Genomic DNA, 18,702 nt, shown 5'->3' with positions numbered 1-18,702 from the left:
TCAAAAAAAGACTTAAAACTAGAGATAGTTATGCAGATACTAAATTAAACCAGTATTTTTCAGTGGTTTGTTTGTTACATAGGAGTTAAAGCATCTTGGGATCATGGCAATACAATCTGAAGTGTCTGAAATTAGTACTCTGCAATTGGACTCGTTTACTAAGGAAGTAATGCTCATGCAAACATGTTACCTACACACCCTCTGAAAAGCTGCAGATATTCAAACAATCTATTAAAAAAACAGCCAGTCTGCTGGTTTTCAAAGCATATTTGGGAGATGAGTTACTGAAAGGTGGGCGGCCCAACAGGATACAAACTCATGTCAGTGAGTTCTCAAAGGATTCTGATTTCAAATAAAATCATCTACCTCATTAAGCTAAAACTGTAGTGTAAGTACCCATCAAATACCCACCAGAAACCCAAACTTGAGCAGTTTCAAAATTTGTGAAGCTTTTCCTTCCTGCCCACAACAGGCACTGCTTATGGGCAAAGCAAGTTCAGCCACCACAATAAGAGCATCTTAACAAATGCAACTAGAAGAAAGAAAATTCAGGAAGGATGTAACTTCAGTCTCTGCATGCAATTTGAACAGTAACTTTATTATTTAATATCTGAAACTCAACAGTACCAATGTTAATCTTCACTCTTTTTTCCTGGACATTTGCAATCTAAAACACCACCTTAGAAGGCAACACTGTCCTAACAGTCCTTGCTATGTGACAGCCTGATGCCAGTTGTTTGGGATTTTTGTGATTAGTGTTCTACATTTGTGATCTGCATCCAACTAGCAGGAATAAAGACAACAGAACACAGCTGAATCCAACAGTAGTTTATTACACACTCTTGGCAGATGAAGTTAGACACTTCAGTTACCATGAATTTAAATATTAGTTGACGACTGCAGAAAGTGTACAAGTACAAAAATATCATTAACAATAACCAAAGGTTCTGACATTAACTTCTGAACAGCAGTTGTACGCTATTATACAGCAACCACTACATGATCCTCAACTTAAATCAGGGCTTGCACTTGAAAGCACTTTTTGTTCTGTTTAAAATAAAAGCTCTCCAAAAGATGGAGAAACTGGGGGTACAGCCAGTATATCCTTGCCAAATATAGAGAAACCTGTGTTATACTTTATGGATACTTGCTTTTATTGGGGAATACAGTTACAAGAAAAATATATGCATAGAATATTAAAAGCTAAACTCCAATATGCACAATATTTTCAATATATATTTATATATATAGTACTATAGATTTCATATAAATCAAGAATAGACCAAATTTTGGCCCAATTTTAAGTGCATTATTATAAAATCCCCTTCAGCCTCTGCTCTTACATTTCAAGCTATTAGCTATCAAATGATCTTTTTCAGTGCTGGTATTATAAACACCCCTGTTATAAAACCTTATTTTCATTTTAGGCGTATCAGCCTCGACTTGCACTAGACTTTCTAATAAAATAAAGTCCTCAAAAAAAAAAAAACACTTCAGTGACTGGTTTAGTCACATAGTTTAGTCTAAATTGTGAGGGCTTATTTACACTTATGATTAATATTTTCAAGGTAGCATTCTCCTTTGTACCCTTTGTACTCTTTGATCTTAATTATATCCTGCAAGCACTTACTACTTCACTTCATTTTGTTAATTGGACTCTTACCAGTATGCAAATTATTTCAGGTACAGAACTAAGTGCAAAAACCATTTTCTAATGCATAATTAACTTGCTTAAAAACTCAGCATCTGATATGAGCATTTTAGAGAACACCTAAACAGTCATACTCTCTCTGCCATGTGATATCTCATTTTGGTTCCAACTTAAGTTTTGTTTGCCCTTGTTTCACAAAGTAACATAGGAGGAACAACATTAGTGACCCAGTTGTTTATCAATCTGACTCAAAAAGTATTTACAGTATATTTTAAATATGCTCATGTCTGGAACAAAAACACACTTAAGCTTTCTATTGGAGTAGAGGGGAAATTTTTCTTTACTTTGAAGGTAACAGCATTGGACCAGGCTGCCCACAGAGATGCTGGCATCTCCTTCTCTGGACATACTTAGGATCTGCCTGGATGCTCTCCTGTGCAGCCAACTGTCAGGAACCTGCATTAGCAGGGGTTGGACTACATGATCTCCAGAGATCCCTTCCAATCCCTACAACTCTGTGACTCTGTCAAAGATGTGGCATTAAATCATTCAGTGTAACTTCGTGACAAAGAAGTCCAGAGCTCCTCAGACATTTGTAGAATATAGCAGTAGAGTGCTTCTGAGTCATACAGTCTTAAAACAAAGGTTATTATGGAAAGTTGAGTCTCAGTAACCAAGAATCAGTTCTCCTGCCATTATCTCAGCTACTGACAGCTTTCTGGATCCTGTTACTCAGCACTACTACGGTACAGAGGAAAAAAATGTCAATTCACTGCTGCCAATGTACAACCAGTTCCAACTGCTGTGAAAAAACTTCCAAGTTCAGGTCTTTAAAAGTCATGTAAAAACTGGGCTAAGAGATCTTAAGAACAATCTCGCAAATCTCAAAAGCAAGGATATGACACGTACACCTTAGCAGGTAAGTCACCTAACACGCACTAATTATTGGATGCATTCAGGGTTCATTCTCAATGAAATATGTATGGAACTTAGTGCAGAAATCCCAACAACGTTAATAGGTGCTTGACAGCAATGGCCCCTCATACAATTGAACTGTTAAAACATCTTATATTATTGCATGTGAATCTCCTTTTTGTATTGAGAAAGCAAATACTGAAATAGAGACAACTTTTAACACAACAGATGTATTTACATACAGCATGCAAGGCCTGTTTTGTGTTATTTGAGCAGCTAAAACAGCCACTAACAGCCCTTAAGTATTTACAAGTTCAAAACAATCCTCACATAAGGAGGATTTCAAGAAGTTCAGGACACTCCTTAGGAAATAAACAAGAGATGTGTGAAAAACACCAATGAAAGCAATAATAAAATCTAATAGCAGAGAAAAACATGTCAGCTTTTAAAAATCAGGACTATTTAACACTGTTCTGGTAAGAAGCAAACAAAACTACACACCACATTCAAAGATACTGTTCATAAAGAAATACATCTTTCTGGTATCAGGTTGGTTACTTTGTTTTCAATTTTTCCTCCAGAAGAAAAGCTGTACCTAAGCTTGAGAAAGAAGTTTCTAAACAAAAATACAACTCCCTTTGGTTTGCCAATTCACCTTGAACTTGCATTTTTATTTAAATTTGCATGGTAAGTAATAAGGCAATGTGACCAGATGTTGAAGAGCCCCATGGGTGATTCCACAGAAGAAGGATGCTTTAACTGTGGTTCACAGAACAGGAAGCAAAAGTAAGAGCTTTATTGTAAACAAGAAACTTTTTCATAAGGAAAGGTTCTAGAACTTGCATCTGCCTTGCACTGCAGGTCAGCCCCGCTTGAGGGTCAGGTCAGGAAAACAAATTTCTTATGCATAAGGCAGACTGGGACAGATTGCTGTCTCTTCTGCCTCATGGGAAAAAAGAACTGAATTCCAAATTACACTCTAAACTACTGTTAGCTTCAGCTTTGTATTTCACATGGCAACCGAATAATCCCAATTTAGACTATATCTTTTTGTAAAAAATGTGCATCCGTATCTGCTTCAATAATGTAGTTTTCTTTCCTAAAGACTTCATAAATCAGAATTAAAGTGAACAAGAATTGAAGTGTGAGTAATGCTTTTGCTTCACTCCATGAGATGTAGTGAAGTGTCTTTTCAGAAGGGTAATATACTTCATACCTTCTAAAAGCTATGTTAAATGCATTTATCAATAATTTGGTACCAGCTGCTGCTCACACTAGAACCATTTTTTTTTTTTTACATCCAACTCTAGCAGTAGTTTAGAGAAAAGAAAGTGCTCTAGTTTTACCTGTTTTATTATGACTAATTGGAGAAATCTTAATCCATTATTAACCAAAAATAAATTAAAATGAAAATATTTCAGTTCGCTTTTTTTTTTTCTCTCCATTCTTCTGCTTTATAATACTAATTCATACCACATGATGTTTTGTGCTAAACATGAAAACAGATGAGTAAAAGTTTATTCATGTAAACTTCACAAAAGCAGCTGCAGCCTTAGTGACAGGGTAGTAAAGGTGCTGTACAAAGCAACATTCCAATACACAATTCCTACAGACCAAACAATGTGCTACATGGAACACTGACACCCTGATGTATAAAAATATAAAATATATACTTTGTGTAATGGTAGAATAAGCTACAGTGCTATTTTCCTTAGCCCAGTGAAAGTCCTACCTGCGTTTTCCCCACCACTCATTCTAGATCTTCCACAACAGGTTCCATTAATAGTACAACAGAGCAAGCACAGCTACAGAAGACACTGTAAGAACATTCCTATTTTGTAAACTTCAAGTTCCTAGAAGTCAAATACGTACCTTAAAAAAAATCAGTTTTTGTGCACACATTCTATGCTACAGTTTAAATATGCTTTACTATAAAATGCAAAGTTAAGACACTTAATGAAAATATGTCCTAAATTTTAGGAAAAGTTATCCAATTATTGTCAGACTTCAGACTCCTTTAAAGTAACTGGAACTACAAACACTTGTCGAGGGCTTTTAAACATAAGGCATTTTGTGTACATTCCTCCCAACTATTTATTCAGTGACTGCTTTAGTGCTCAAAGCCAAGCCAGAGGAAATCAAAACCCTCAAAACCTTGGGAACAAATCTATCTTTCATATACATTCCACATACAACTGCAATAAAGGAAAAGACAAAGAAAAATTAGAAATATGCACTGAATTAAGCTAACCATCTTTCACAAGGTAAGATCTTTTCAGCTGTAAAAGAAGTTCAACACACCATCAATTCTTTTGAATACATTCATAGCTGTGCATTCTGAACACACATCAGAGAAGTCCAATTTCATGTCATCTATTGCCAGCACTTGGAATCTTGGACAGCTCTGAGGCAAGAGATACAAAGTTCTTCGTTTACCTATTAACAGTTCTGAGCTCATACCTCCAGTAAAAAGAACCTCCTGATTGCAAATATTCTGTAAGAAAATGTAAGCTTTGTATTCTAGCTAGATGACTACCAAACCAAATTACGGCTTTCCTGAAAGAAACAATGATACAAAACAAAGTTAACTCATGTCTGATCAAACAGTAAGACTTGCTGCAATACACCAGTTCCTAACATGGAAACGACAAATTGGGTAACACAGTAACAGACAAAATGAAGCAAAAAAGAAGCAAATGAAATCACAAAGTGTCACATCCTACTAATCACTGCAAAATGAATCATGAAAAGCTCAAAAGTGCGTAACAATAAAATCCAGATATGCACAAACCGTTCATGAAATGACCATACTGTGTTTTGCATGCTCATACCTACCTGCCAGAACGCCTGATGAATTTACACTGATCTTTATCTTGTAGCTGAGTTGGTTAAAAGGTAATAATCACTTTTACCATGGTGCGTTAATGAACTAAAATATTTACTTTTTTCAAGAACAAGGATATTTTCTAAGTGTATATCTAAAAAGCACAGTACTTCTCAATCAGTTTGGAATACTAAGTGAGGTCCCTTTCTTAATAGAACGTAGTATTTTTATTGTTTTTATTTTCATATAATTTTGAACATCTCTCCTTTGTAAAAACCATCTCCAGAAAAATATATCCTCTTCAAGGAGCTTACAATACATGTTAAAAATACCTACAAATAGGTTATTGCCCTTTTACAATCTCTTGAGGTCAAGAACAATTGTCATGTCATTTTACATATGCAATTTCAACAGGCTAAACCCTGAACGCTCCAGTTCACTTGAACCACGTCAGCAACGCGGACAGTCACCATTTAAAAATACCTGCCTAATTATAAACCATTTTAAACACAATTACTCTTTTTACATCACAGTATATGTGGCATTTCTTAATTTAGCAACAGAAAGGCACAGTTATTAAACTGTAAGATACAGTACCTGAATCATACATGCTCTAGTGTTATCTACCACCAGTGCAAATCCAGACAACTTACCCTGCAGGGGACGCTAAAGAAAAAAGGTTCTATTTGAAGTGACTTTCTTTTAGAACAACTCAACCGAATTACAAGTTTGGTCCGTTAAAAATGCCTATTAGCCAAAACATCTTATGCCCAAATTTGGGAGATAAGTGAGGAAAACCAACTTAGCACTGTATGACCCAACAACTTGAATAAGTTACAATGAAATGGCAAAAAAAAAAAATCATGAATGCAACTTTCCGATTAGCTGTCAGACATACCTGTTAAAGCATCAACATACACAGATACAGTATGACAGACATTCCAGGTACATTCATTGCATCACACACAAACAGACTTTGTGACAGCAGTAAGTCTAGACACAGCATTTACAGACTTCAGCACTTCTCAAGATATCCACCTTCTGGCCCCACACCACTCAAGACGTGCAATGTCTTCTAAATGCTTTGTCTGCAATGTACTGCTGTGAAAGTGAAGACCCTGCTAAAAGCCAAGCTCACCGGCCTTCCCTTAGCAATCTAGTGCACCTTTTCCGAAAGCAACTACCTCTGTTTTCCTACTTTAAGTGATAAATTTACATCAGGAAAGACCAATAAAATGGAAGACGCAAGGAACAATAGACATGAGGGAGAACCCAACCATTCCATACGTGATATAGCGATAGGGCAGCTCAACTTCCATGCGCTGTCTTGCTTTCCGTACATCATCGTGTGGTATGCGAAATATTTTACACGCCAGTGGAATAGTGGCTTTCTTCATTGCTATTTTTGTTAGTAAGAGAATTATTACGCCAATCAACAACCGTAATATGGCTTTTCCAAACACAGTCACGGTGAGAGAGGAAAGAGATAAAGGCAGTGTATCAAGAGGGGGATCTAGTTTCACACCCATCATGTAGTTAACATGAGAACCACAGGCTACTCCAGCACCACAGCCCAGTATCTGAGCTGTGTCTCCTCGTGATGTGCTCCACGTGTCCAGAGTAAAAGAGAAGATGCCCAGGGCTAAGTGCAGACTGATGATAATTAGGGGCGCATACTTGTAAGTTAAGTTGAAGTCATCAATCAGGTCCACAACTGGATGGAAGACAATTAAGATGAGAATTGCATACAGAAATCCAGCAATAACATCCTGTTGAGGAGAGAAAAAGATGCTTTCAGTGTAGAAACTATTTTAAAAACATAGTTTAAGTTACAATGGCATGAAGACAAATCCAGCTGCTCCATTGCTAAACTCTACTTGCAAATTCCCATCTTTTCATATTTACAGGACATCTTTTTTTTTTAACAGGTAAAGTAAGGAACTGTATTTGATCAAATACTGTAGAACTGCCTAACTGCTGGCTACAAGGGCTGGCAATGAATAACGGTAAGGCAGCCAGACGTTAGAGCAGCTGGGACTCCAAACAACTCCAGATTCAGAATAAGCAATAGCAAAACCAATAAATGCTTTCTATTTTGCAAATACTGAAGAAGAGAAGGGGAAGGAATTTCTTAATACCTGATGTTCAGTTTTATTATTTTTTTAAAAGCATCTTCATGAAAATGTTCTTCTACTTATTTTTCAGCTTATCACTAAATTTCAAGCATTGTTGATTAATTACTCTGTTGCACAGAATTACCTATGAATTTTGTCACCTTTATTTGTTAATAAGCCTGTTGAAGTCTTTGTAGATGTGAAAGTACTAGAGGCCAAATCACTTTTATGACATGCTTATCAGATTTCCCACGCAAGTCAAGAGGTATGATTCCCATCTGCAGTATTTGTGCTGCAGTCTTCAATCAATCATTTTTATTCACTTTCACTAATTAAATGCTTGATAAAAGCTCTAATACAATTTGACTGATACAAAGACAGACTTGCTCATTTGAGAAGCTTCCTACCATTTGCCACCCTACCCCCAACATCACGCAGCACAGTTCATCTACGTAATAGGTAACAAAATTAACAAGATTCACTCACTGCTACAGAGACACAAGAGCTCTGAGTAGCCCAGTCTACATGATGCATTGCTATTTCTTGCATGACTTGGTTCTAGGGCATTATCTGTCTTTAGCTGAAATAGCAGTACATCCCAATTGTTCTTCATCCAAACGGTTCTGACTTGGTAAGCCTCCAATTGCTAATGCAAATCACTCATTCAGCTTTCCCCCAGCTGCCTTATTTTCACATGCTCCTTTTATACTTCATCCACCAGCTTATTTACTCACTACCAACTTTACCACTTTGTCAGCTTTTCTCCTTTCAGCACGTAAACCTCCTCAGCCATCTTAAATTCAGATTGCCATTTTGTAGCGTTCTTTTGTTTCCCATTTATACATTACCTGTGTCCATATATAGTTTGGGTGAGTTTTTTCCTAATCTTTTTTTTTTTTAATAAATTCTGTTTCTCGAGGATGAGAACTTTGTTATTCATTTCCTTTGAAACTTTAATATGTAAAACCCCAGCATATGCTTTGAAACCTGAGCACACACTAACAGCCACACTATTATCCAACAAACCCACTTCTGCTCTGTAAGGGAAAGGCAGTCAATGCTTTGCTACCTCAATCACCCAATTCTGCACTAAATCTGCTGGAGTATAAATTAACAGAAGCTTGATGTGCATTTTTAGCTACTGTGTCAGTTCTGTGAGTATTCTGCTAAACCTCTACATACAATTTATTTCAAGCAGGTGTGCAGAAAGATTTTGTAGGATGGGCCTAAAGGAATACATTCTGAGAGAGACACAAGGGCAGATACAAAAACCTTTTATACACAAACTTTGCAGAACAACAAATACATACCCAACACTCAGCTGGTACTTCAGTAAGTGCACCAGACAACTGCAGGAAGCATTTCAAAGTTATTCCAACTGTGATTCACGCAACACACCTCCTTTGAGTGGTCTATAATTTGATTTTGCTTATACACCTAGTATAATCAGTTCAGCCTACATTGCTCTGTCACATCACATCATGCTTTAGGAATCAGTGCATGCAAGTCTAAAAACGATGGAAAGAAAATCCAAGCATGAATTACTTTGCCAAAAAACCAACTAACTTCCAGATGTTGTTCTCACTCCACTTTTGTTACTTGCAGGACTTTCCTAGATCTCTGCATTCACTATAAACAAATTCATGCTTGAACAGTGTTGGGAAAGATGATGTAATGCAATCTGAACTCTACTGAATGAAGGCTGACTATAAGCTCTTTTTCCCTGCACTGAAAGTGAAAACTGGAAAATGTGAATGGCAATTCAGTGACACAAACTCTTGTACAGAATATTAATGCAGACTGTTTCAACATAGCTCAGCAATTAAGCTTTATGTCATGCAACAAGAGCAAATGCAATCTTAAATATTGCAATCACACCACTAGTATCCTAAAAAGACTGAATGAGGGGTACACATTACTATAAATCTTGATAATGTATTGCTTTACATTCTGTTTACTTTCATTCTGCTTCTAACACCCTCTAAGACCATCTTCTAAGGGATTTTGTGCAGAAACTAGCAGAACTGCTACCCAAATACAGCAGCCAGGTATTAACATTGCTATTTGTATTGATCTCAGATTTCATAAACATCAAGTCACAGAAATAACAATACAGAAATAACAATAACCTGATAGAAAACTGCTCCGAACTGCTCACGTCTACTGTCCTTCACTGGAGCATCCACTTACTATAGGACAGCCTAATAATTCAGTTAACATGTGTCTGGGTGCCTTGTTCTTTTCTATCCATGCTTGCTGCATGCTAAGGATAGCCTAGAAAAACTGAGCACATATGGCAGATTGTATCGCTGTGTTTTCTCCACTGAGGAAATGCAAATATTCTGTTCCTATAGGTATCCTACATGTCCTGCATACCCTATCCTGTACCCTGTAGAAGATACTCCAAAATAAATAATGTTAGATACAATGACTGCACTGTAAATGCTCCTGCAATGAAATTTATGAAATCAGAAATTAACAGAAGTTGTTAAAATAAAAATTCAGTATGATTATTTCTTACCAAAATGGAATGCATTCCCATATAAATTCTACTGCAGCAAACCAAAGAACACCAGCAGAACGCAAGGATCAGTCCAAACATAAGGGGATACTGGTGGGAAAAGAATTGAAAGATTGCATTAGTGTTTGGGGAAACAAAAAAATCATTAAGAAATCTATGATTAACTACATAAATGTAACTCGCAACAATTGATCCATGCATCTCATGCTCACCCTTTTTCTTGCCGGAGTCTACCCAAGCCCACCTGGCTACCTCCACTAAGTCTACTTTTAATTAAGTCAAAACATTATAAAAATCAAACTTGTTCCATTTTTTCCTTCTCCTGTTCTTCCACACTCAGGCCACGTGAATTTCAGAGCATTAGGACTTTTGGGTTTGGGCTGTTTCATTGTGGTTTTGCTTGTTTTTCCCCAGACCAAGCAAGAACAAGTTACTAAATCTTTATAACAGTTAGCCTTGCCGAGCTGCAGTGTTCTAAATTTGGAACATAGCCAGAGTCAATCCTTGTGTTATAAGCTGTGGAACAGTTTCACCCTGGGTAACACGGCTATGTGATACGCTGGCATTGTCAGCAGCCATCCAGGCAGAATCCAGCAGCTTTACCTTTCTCATGATAAAGCAGAACTCCATCATTTACTGCTGAATTCAATACCCTGCAGACTGTTTTAGAGGTTCTGCAATCCATGATGTGATCTCCAAGCAACAGTGCTAAACTCCTAGGATAGTAATCTTTGATCTCTAGGAAATCATATAAATTTCTCTTGCAAGACTTAATCAAAAGCCATCAAATTATCACCAAGACCTTCTGGCAAAAGAAAGATGTTTTCATGGTTATAAAGACTCCTCATTAGGAAAGAACAATTTACTTGGTACTAACAAGCATGTAGCAGAGTGTGGAACCAGCATATTAACTTTTATAGGTTTGGGATAATTGATAGAGCACCACCTCCACATCTGACACCGCAGTAAGAAACGCTTTCCTCACCACTGCAAAACGTTGTGTAAAGCAAGATACAACTTCCCTTTTCAGCTTTAAAAACTCAGTAGTTGCATACAAGAAGCAGTCACAAGACAAAGCATTTCCTAAATTGCTTCACTTCCTATATGAAAGCAATGATATCAAGACCAACTTTTTCATTATTTTCAATATAATTCTACATTTCACACAAAAACAGAAATGATTTTAAGGTGAAACATATGTGCCCAGCTCACAGCTGTGCTGCATCTAGTTTAAACTGATTAATGAAGCAAGCCGCCCTTTTTCTACTGCAATTGCCTACAAACTGTACCCAAAGTTACATCCCTAATAACTTATTTCTAATGGAAAGCAGGGAAGAAGCTCAGCAACTGGAGGTTTGACAGGAAGACTAATGAAGTGGCAGGACCAGCAGGGTACAGCAGCTAATGACACTGCTATGATAAGTTTGGATGGTGCAGGAGATGACATTAGAGCATCTAACAGCAAGAGCCTCAGAAGAAGGAACACGAAGAAAGAGGTGTATGTGAGGAGCTGTGCTTTATGAGCTCTCAGCAAGTCAGCAGAACAACCTCCCCTGTTAGAACAAAAATAAGGCATGATATCCTGCTTCTCCAGGGCCTGTCTTCACTCCTGCCTTTCAAAAGCAACCACTAAGATCAAGAATTCCTAAGCAGGTCCTTCCAGTTTGGTGTTCTAAGATCTGCCTCGAGGTGATAAGGCAATGGCATATTTTGTTCTCACACAAGGAATAAGTGTATCAGGTGACTAAAGGAGAATATTAACACTCTCACACACTTTGTAGCTCAGTAAGAACACTGCTCACAGCATGCCAAGCTGTAACACCACCTGGGGACATCATGTGATCCTTAAAAAGTAAAAGAATGAAGTATTAGCAAGCACTTCCCAGATGATGTTTCATCTGGAAAACAATGTCCCATTTCAATATGTATATGTGCACACAGTGAGGTAACACCATTCACAACCTCCCACTGCCTAGGCATATGAAATCCCCCAAATATCATTTATCACCTACTGGCATAACACCTTGAGGGTATTACCATGTGTTAGCAGGCCTGCTTTACAACAAACCGTGTTTCTCACAGCTCCTCTCTCAATCACAAATGAATCTTCAAAGAAAGAAACAGCTTCTAAGATGCTTTTGCCTTAAAACAGGCACATGTTACGGAATATTCGTGTGAAAATGTTAATAGAAACAAATCAAGTGTTCACAGAATACACACCTATTATGCCCTCCAAAATTTGTTAGGTATCTCAATTGCTTCTACGTCAACAGTTTTGAATATATTGAACGCTGGTAGAACTGCGTAAGGCAGTTGTTTTTCTAAAGTAAAAAACCTTGTAACTTGAAATTCTTAGCCTTATATTAAAAAGCTCACATAGTACTAAAGCTGAACTTTAAAAATCACAAATTGACTCCAAACCAACCCTTCTCTTTGAGGAAAGCACCCACATTTCACAGTAGATCAAATCACTGACCTCCACCTCACACAATTCTTTCTCCAAAGTCCAGAACGACTTCGGTAATATGCATAAACATGTAGCACACCAAGTACTCCAAGGAGAAGTAGAGGCAGATAGAATTGACAGCACAGATAAAGAGAAATGAAACATACAGTCAAGCTACAGCCATTGGCATTTTGGTTTTTAAATGTTTGCATTGATGTGATATGTTACTTTGAAGGCAAAGCGTTCTGGTCTTTTTATTTGTAAATGAGGGACAGATCAGGAAATGTGTTTTTTAAAAAACAAAACTGGACAAAGTACAAACGAACTGATGTACTGAATTCACACATTTAGTTAAAGGTCTGGCAATAAAGCTGGCTACCAGAATGCTGACCTTCCCACAGGCCTCAGTTTTGTTCCCACATCCAGAATCTCATTCCAATCAAATATACAGAACCAAATCAGTACTGTTTGGAAAACAGCAGTGAATCTACCCCCCAGATAAGTTCTTTAGCATTATATGCCTTATGTTTCCAATGGAAAAATCCCATTTTCTTTAACCACATCCTCCAAAGAGAACTTGTGAGCTTCTAACTGGATCAAACAGCACGTCCTCCCACCCCTTAGCTGACTTTATGCCAAGAGCCTTAATAACATAACCATTGTTTTAAAATGCTCATAAGGAAACAATCTGTCTGAAAAGCTTTGACCTCGGTCAGAAAAGTCTTTCTTTTAGTAGGGAACATTTGTTAAACATACTCTAGATGCTCATTTCTTCACAGTTTAAAAGCACATTCTGTACTGAGTAAGTTTCTAGTACCCACAAAGGGTTCCAAATTAATTTTCAAGTATATTCAATGTTCTACAGTATGATTTTAAAAGATGACTGAATAAGAAGTCCAAATCTCAGGTTGAGTTTGAATTTGGGCCACTTAGAAGAAAGAATAGAAGCAGCAATTGCAGCACCTTGCTTTTACCAGGAGGTCTGTGCTACATGTTGGTAACAGTCATCTGAAAAGCTATAAACAATTTTGACAAAAACAACTGAGATGCTCTTTGGCCACATGAGTACAAAACACAGCATTATTTCCTTTCTTCCACTGATGAATCTTAATAGCAAAGGGCATAAAAATCTGAATGCTATACAACATTATTAGAATCTCCTCTTTAAATTCCAAGATAAAGATATCAGTGCCAACTTTGTAGAGAGCTACAGGCTTAATTCACCACTAGGTATCTGAAAAGAAATCAGGAGTTAAATAGGAATGTGAGCCTGTTCCTTCTCCTTGCAAGCACCAGAAATAACCTGCCTCACCACATCCCACAAGAATCACCTGGAACTTCCTCTGTTTTTACCCTCAAAACCTGAAAAATAGTTTTTCTGCAAACTGATGTTCTGCACCACTTAAGAATTTGCTTACGCGGAACTGAAACATATTTAATGCCAATCAACACAATTCCACAGGACAGGCTGCTTCATAGCCTTAGCACAGATACCCCAATGGATCTGTAGCAGGTTGCTATGCTCAGCTTAACACAAACTTGTAAGAGTACGAGCATCAAACAGGCCTCACCACTCTTCCCTAGCTTTCTCCACAAATAAGCTACATTCACGTGGGCTACAAAATATGCCAACTCAAATGCACAGCACAGGGCAAGTTCCTCCAAATTCACAATTCTGACTCAAGATCTCTTTACCATGCAAGTATTTGGGGCTTTCAGATCACCTCTTCAGCCAGGCTTCTCACATCAGAAGGGTTTTGGGTTGATTGCTTAAGAAAAATGTAACAACTCAGAGAAGCAGGCATGCTGCTCTCTGTGCAATCCCCACGATAGCAGTGTTATGATGAGACTATTCATCCAGCACCAACAGTTAATCACTCCCCATTCCCAGGGGTATCTAACAAGTCAGTCTCTTGAAACAGAAGAAGCAGACAATTTTAATGCTAAAACGTAGTAGTGGTTCAACTGAATGATGCAGAACTCTCTGAAATCCCAATACAGAGCCCGTCCAACCCATCTCATTTTATCAGATTCATCAGCGTTGCATGATAGAAGTGATGGTACAAATGAAAGACTTCTGGAAGGGTGCTTGAGTTGGTACCACATTACACACACAATTTGTACTGTGGAGAATCAGCACAGCATTAAGTAAATGAAAACTACAAAATGCTTTGAGATGTGTCAGTCAAAGCAGCAGTTACAAAATGGTTGGACTCTACTGGGAGTCCAGTTGTGGGGCTTAATAGGCCACCATTCTCATCAGTGGAGTCATTGTTGGACGGATTTGTATGTACAGCACAGGCAGACGAGTACTCAGGGAGGATAATTCTGTCATGCTCAATGATCTAAACTGCTTTGCAAGATAAGACCTTCCCAACAATACTAGTTAACACAGTAACTAGTATTACTGTGTTAATACTAGTTGTATTAACTAGTATTAATAGTTGCAAGTTAGTCACTGATCAAGGCTCCGGGCTCCCACTGAACATCAGTTTAACCAAGCAGTTCAGGAAGGCAAAGCCCATAAGCCAGAAACTGTGGCCAAAGCCAGGGTGTAGTAACTAACTAACCAGGCCTAACTCAAGCACAATATCTAATTGAAATCAGCAGTTCAAAGCCATCAATTAAAATTTAAATAAAACTTTTTCCCAGTCTCAGATTAAGGCTTTTGGAGATCTGGTAGATAACAACTAGCAGTTCACACCATCTCTTCCACCCCACTCACAGCACTCTTTTGAGCCAACCTGCATCTCAAAGAAAGCAGGCTTCCTCCAGTGTGATGGAGGAACAGCATTCCCTACATTGTATCAGGATCTACAGCCTCACGGTCTGTCCTTAAGCATCTGTCCTCTTCTTCTTTCAGGTATCAAAACATTCAAGATGGGAAGAAAGATACCATTCATAATACTCCTTAATTGTCTATTTGATCTTTGTAATTCAAGCTTACCTAAATGTCTTTGGAACAGGTAGTGTATCCAACTGAGATTTGAAAATATATCTAATATTTAATAAAATGATGCAAGTAGAATCAAAAGTTTCAGGCGGGCTCTTATAACAAAAGGAGAAAGTGAGAAACTACATTCTGCACTAGGAAGAACAGTTCCAGTTTATCATTCAACTTAACATCTGACTTTCATCTAGAAGAAAACACTTGCACTGAACATTCCCTTGTGAAAGTGCACAATTACATTTAAAATACACCATCTCTCCAAATATTTTACTTCAGTAACTGCATTTATAAGCAAATATTTTAGTTTTACTATGTGTAACCTAAGCTCCTTCTGAATACTACAAGAAATGCAAGGCATTGTAATAGGATTACACTGAATAATAGAGAATCCCAAATTTAACAACTTAAAAGAAAATCAATTGGAAATGAAATGTTGTGTTTCTAAATGAGCGACCTGGGCTGTACCTAGGAAAAACCAAGAGCAGATTTTCCTTGCACTCTTTATTTTTTTTTAAGGGAAAGACTAACACACTGTTTGATAGAAAAGTATTAACAATACTAGGAAGTCATAACCCAACAAAAGCAAACTCCAAGTTATACAGGAAAGTGATTCCCCTTTCACTTGAGTAAGCTCTCCTGGTGCAAGAGCAGATCTTCAGGGTATGAAAGCCCCTGAAGCGTCCAATTTAGTTACTTTTACTCCAGGAAAGCCTGCCAAGAGTTTTAGCTCTATCTCCTAAAACTCAGCCCTATCCCATACAATTGTTCTGAACAAACACTGCTAAGATCTGGAGTCATATTTACCACGATAAGGGTCTGTGTAATGCTTGCATTGCACAGAGAAAGGCTATACCTCAACATCTGCAGCAAGTTTAAAAATCTAACCACCTGTACCTGCTGATACACATGTGTAATTTCATTAATAGCTTGCCAAATAAGTTAGATGTCAGTTCCAATTGCTTTTGTTGGTGGTGGTTTGGGTTTGAGGCATCTTTTTGTTTTTTGGTTATTTAAATCCCTCCTATTTACAAAATAGTACAACAAAAAAAAAGTTTTCATATAGATTCTATCCCTTTTTCAAAGTCAGTAAAACATGGAAAACAGCAGGAGCGTTAGATGAAATTCAACATTAGAGATGTTGAATATCTTTCAGTACGTCCTATAGGTTAACTTTTAATATCTAGAAATAATTTTTAAAGTCAGAAAGACTTTAAATGGTAGAATCTGTTTTCAGAAAGGTCTGTTTTTCAAATTCATTTCATAGGAGGAACGAAATCATCTGAAGACTTGCTTTGCTCCCTCATTTCTTAAGTGTGGTTCTACGTGAAGAACAAGGCTGCCTGCATATAACTTCTTAATAAACATTCATTAAAACTATCTAGTCAATTAGCACAGTATTTCATTGACTGCAGTTGCAGAGCTAGCAGATGAGATTCAATCCAGTTCACTGCCAAAAGAACTATTTTACACATTGTCAGTTTGCTGGTTTTATAAAAGCAATCAAGGCAGGTTCTGCTTAGTACATATGTCATCCAAAATAATTGACTGGTACTACTAAATGAGCTTTCCTACATGCACAGAAAAAAAATCCCATTCATCTTTTAATAGACATCCCTCTCACACATCTAAGAAAACCAATAATATTCAGATATATAGACAGTCCTAAAAATCAATTTCATGGTGAAGCACCTCAGAGACAGAAATCCAAACATTTATTTCATGAATACACACAAAGCGTGAAACAAGAGCCTGCCAGGCTGTAGCAGAGTAGGCCATCACATTTTCCTAGCAAAGAATATGAATCCCCAACGCCTTTCTTTCAGGCATGCTGCACCACCTCACAGAAGTAGGTACATAAGCTCTGGTTAAAGAGAAGACAAACACGACACAGCCTCCAACCTTCAACTCCTTTTTTCCTCTTGGGCACCCATTTAATACACTGAGATAAAGTCACAGAGCTTAGATTGCAAACCATAACTGGAAGATAACAGTTCAGCTTCTGCACAAAGCTTAAAAAAAGAATTCTCTTTACCAAGGTAGCACACATGGCTTAAAACAATCAAGTTTCATAACAGAGTTTGTAAATATTAACTGCTTAAAAGTAGAACTATTACTTCAACTTTATACACAGAGCCCTCAAAAGAGTGTTTATCGCCTGGTAAAGTGTTCTGCCTCACTTACTGCAGGACCTGACACAATGATTTAAAGGACTGAGTACATGTTGGGCTTCCTTTGGAACCCCTACTGTTGGCCATACAGCTAACAGCATGTGCCACAACGCAGCCCGTGCCGCAGCCTGCACGCACAGATGGCCAGCAGCATTCCTTCAGCTTCCTGCACTGCCTCACAGTGCAACAGACCCCCCGAGCGTGTAGAATCATAGAATGGCCTGGGTTGAAAAGGACCACAATAATCATCTTAGTTTCAACCCCCCTGTGATGTGCAGGGTCACTAAAGGCTCGGAGATTGATTCCTGCTAATTATTGGCACGTTAACAGCTATAAAGCCATCCGAAATTAAGCATAAGCTTCAAAGCAATAAATGAGCATCACCAGTTTACAGGCTATTCAACTAAAAATAAAGAGTTAAAGAAAAGGCAAACTGATTCAAGCTATGAGGTGACTCAAGGCAAAGCAGGCTCAGCAAAAAGCCCTTCAGCTCCTGGCTCCCCACCAAGTCAGTAGAACCAGAAGCCTATACAAACATCGGATGCCTATCACAGCTGCGTGCAAGCCACGCAAACCCTACAAGAGAAAAGCTGAAAAACCTCACGGGAACAACGCGCCCGTTTTTAACGCAGGCTTACAAACGCACGCAGAGCTCATCACTCACTGCAGAAAAGGGCAAAAAGGAAGGAAATACGGCACGCCGCAGCCTCACAGGACGGGGAGCCGAGCGTTACCTGCCAGCGGCCGTAGCTGAGCAGCAGCAGAGCCAGCGGGATGGCGGTGCCCGACATGGCGTGCGTGGAAGGCATGCTGTACTCGGAGTTGTAGAAGACCTCGAGCTTCACCACGGGCGGGGAGGCGGGCCGCGGCCAGCGGATGACATCCTTGGTGCACTGCCCCAGGTACATCACCCACACCCAGATGATGATCAGCCTGCGGCCCAGCCAGGCGTCCAAGTTCCAGATGCAGAAGGGGAAGAAGAGGATGTAGAAGAGCTCGTTGCCCAGCTCGGTGCCCAAACTGAAGAGGTAGTAGAGGAAGCGGCTGCGGGCGTTGAACTCCTGGCAGCCGTCTTCCTCCGTCAGGGAGTTGCGGCGCGGCCTCCGCCAGCGC

The 18,702-nt window shown here is 38.5% G+C and overlaps 1 protein-coding gene across 1 annotated transcript; it reads right to left on the bottom strand.

The window, feature by feature from the left end:
* Positions 1-813: 813 nt before the first annotated feature.
* SGPP1 (sphingosine-1-phosphate phosphatase 1) lies at positions 814-18,698 on the bottom strand (the record flags this gene model as incomplete). Its single annotated transcript, XM_003206779.4, has 3 exons — positions 814-7,159; positions 10,026-10,115; positions 18,324-18,698. Coding segments are annotated over 3 exons (1,017 nt in total), but the record flags the coding sequence as incomplete, so codon positions are not given.
* Between the last annotated feature and the right edge of the window lie 4 nt (positions 18,699-18,702).

Source organism: Meleagris gallopavo, chromosome 5 (assembly GCF_000146605.3).
Source record: "Meleagris gallopavo isolate NT-WF06-2002-E0010 breed Aviagen turkey brand Nicholas breeding stock chromosome 5, Turkey_5.1, whole genome shotgun sequence".
NCBI classification, from domain to species: Eukaryota; Metazoa; Chordata; class Aves; order Galliformes; family Phasianidae; genus Meleagris; species Meleagris gallopavo.
This window is presented reverse-complemented; position numbering and strand designations above follow the sequence as displayed.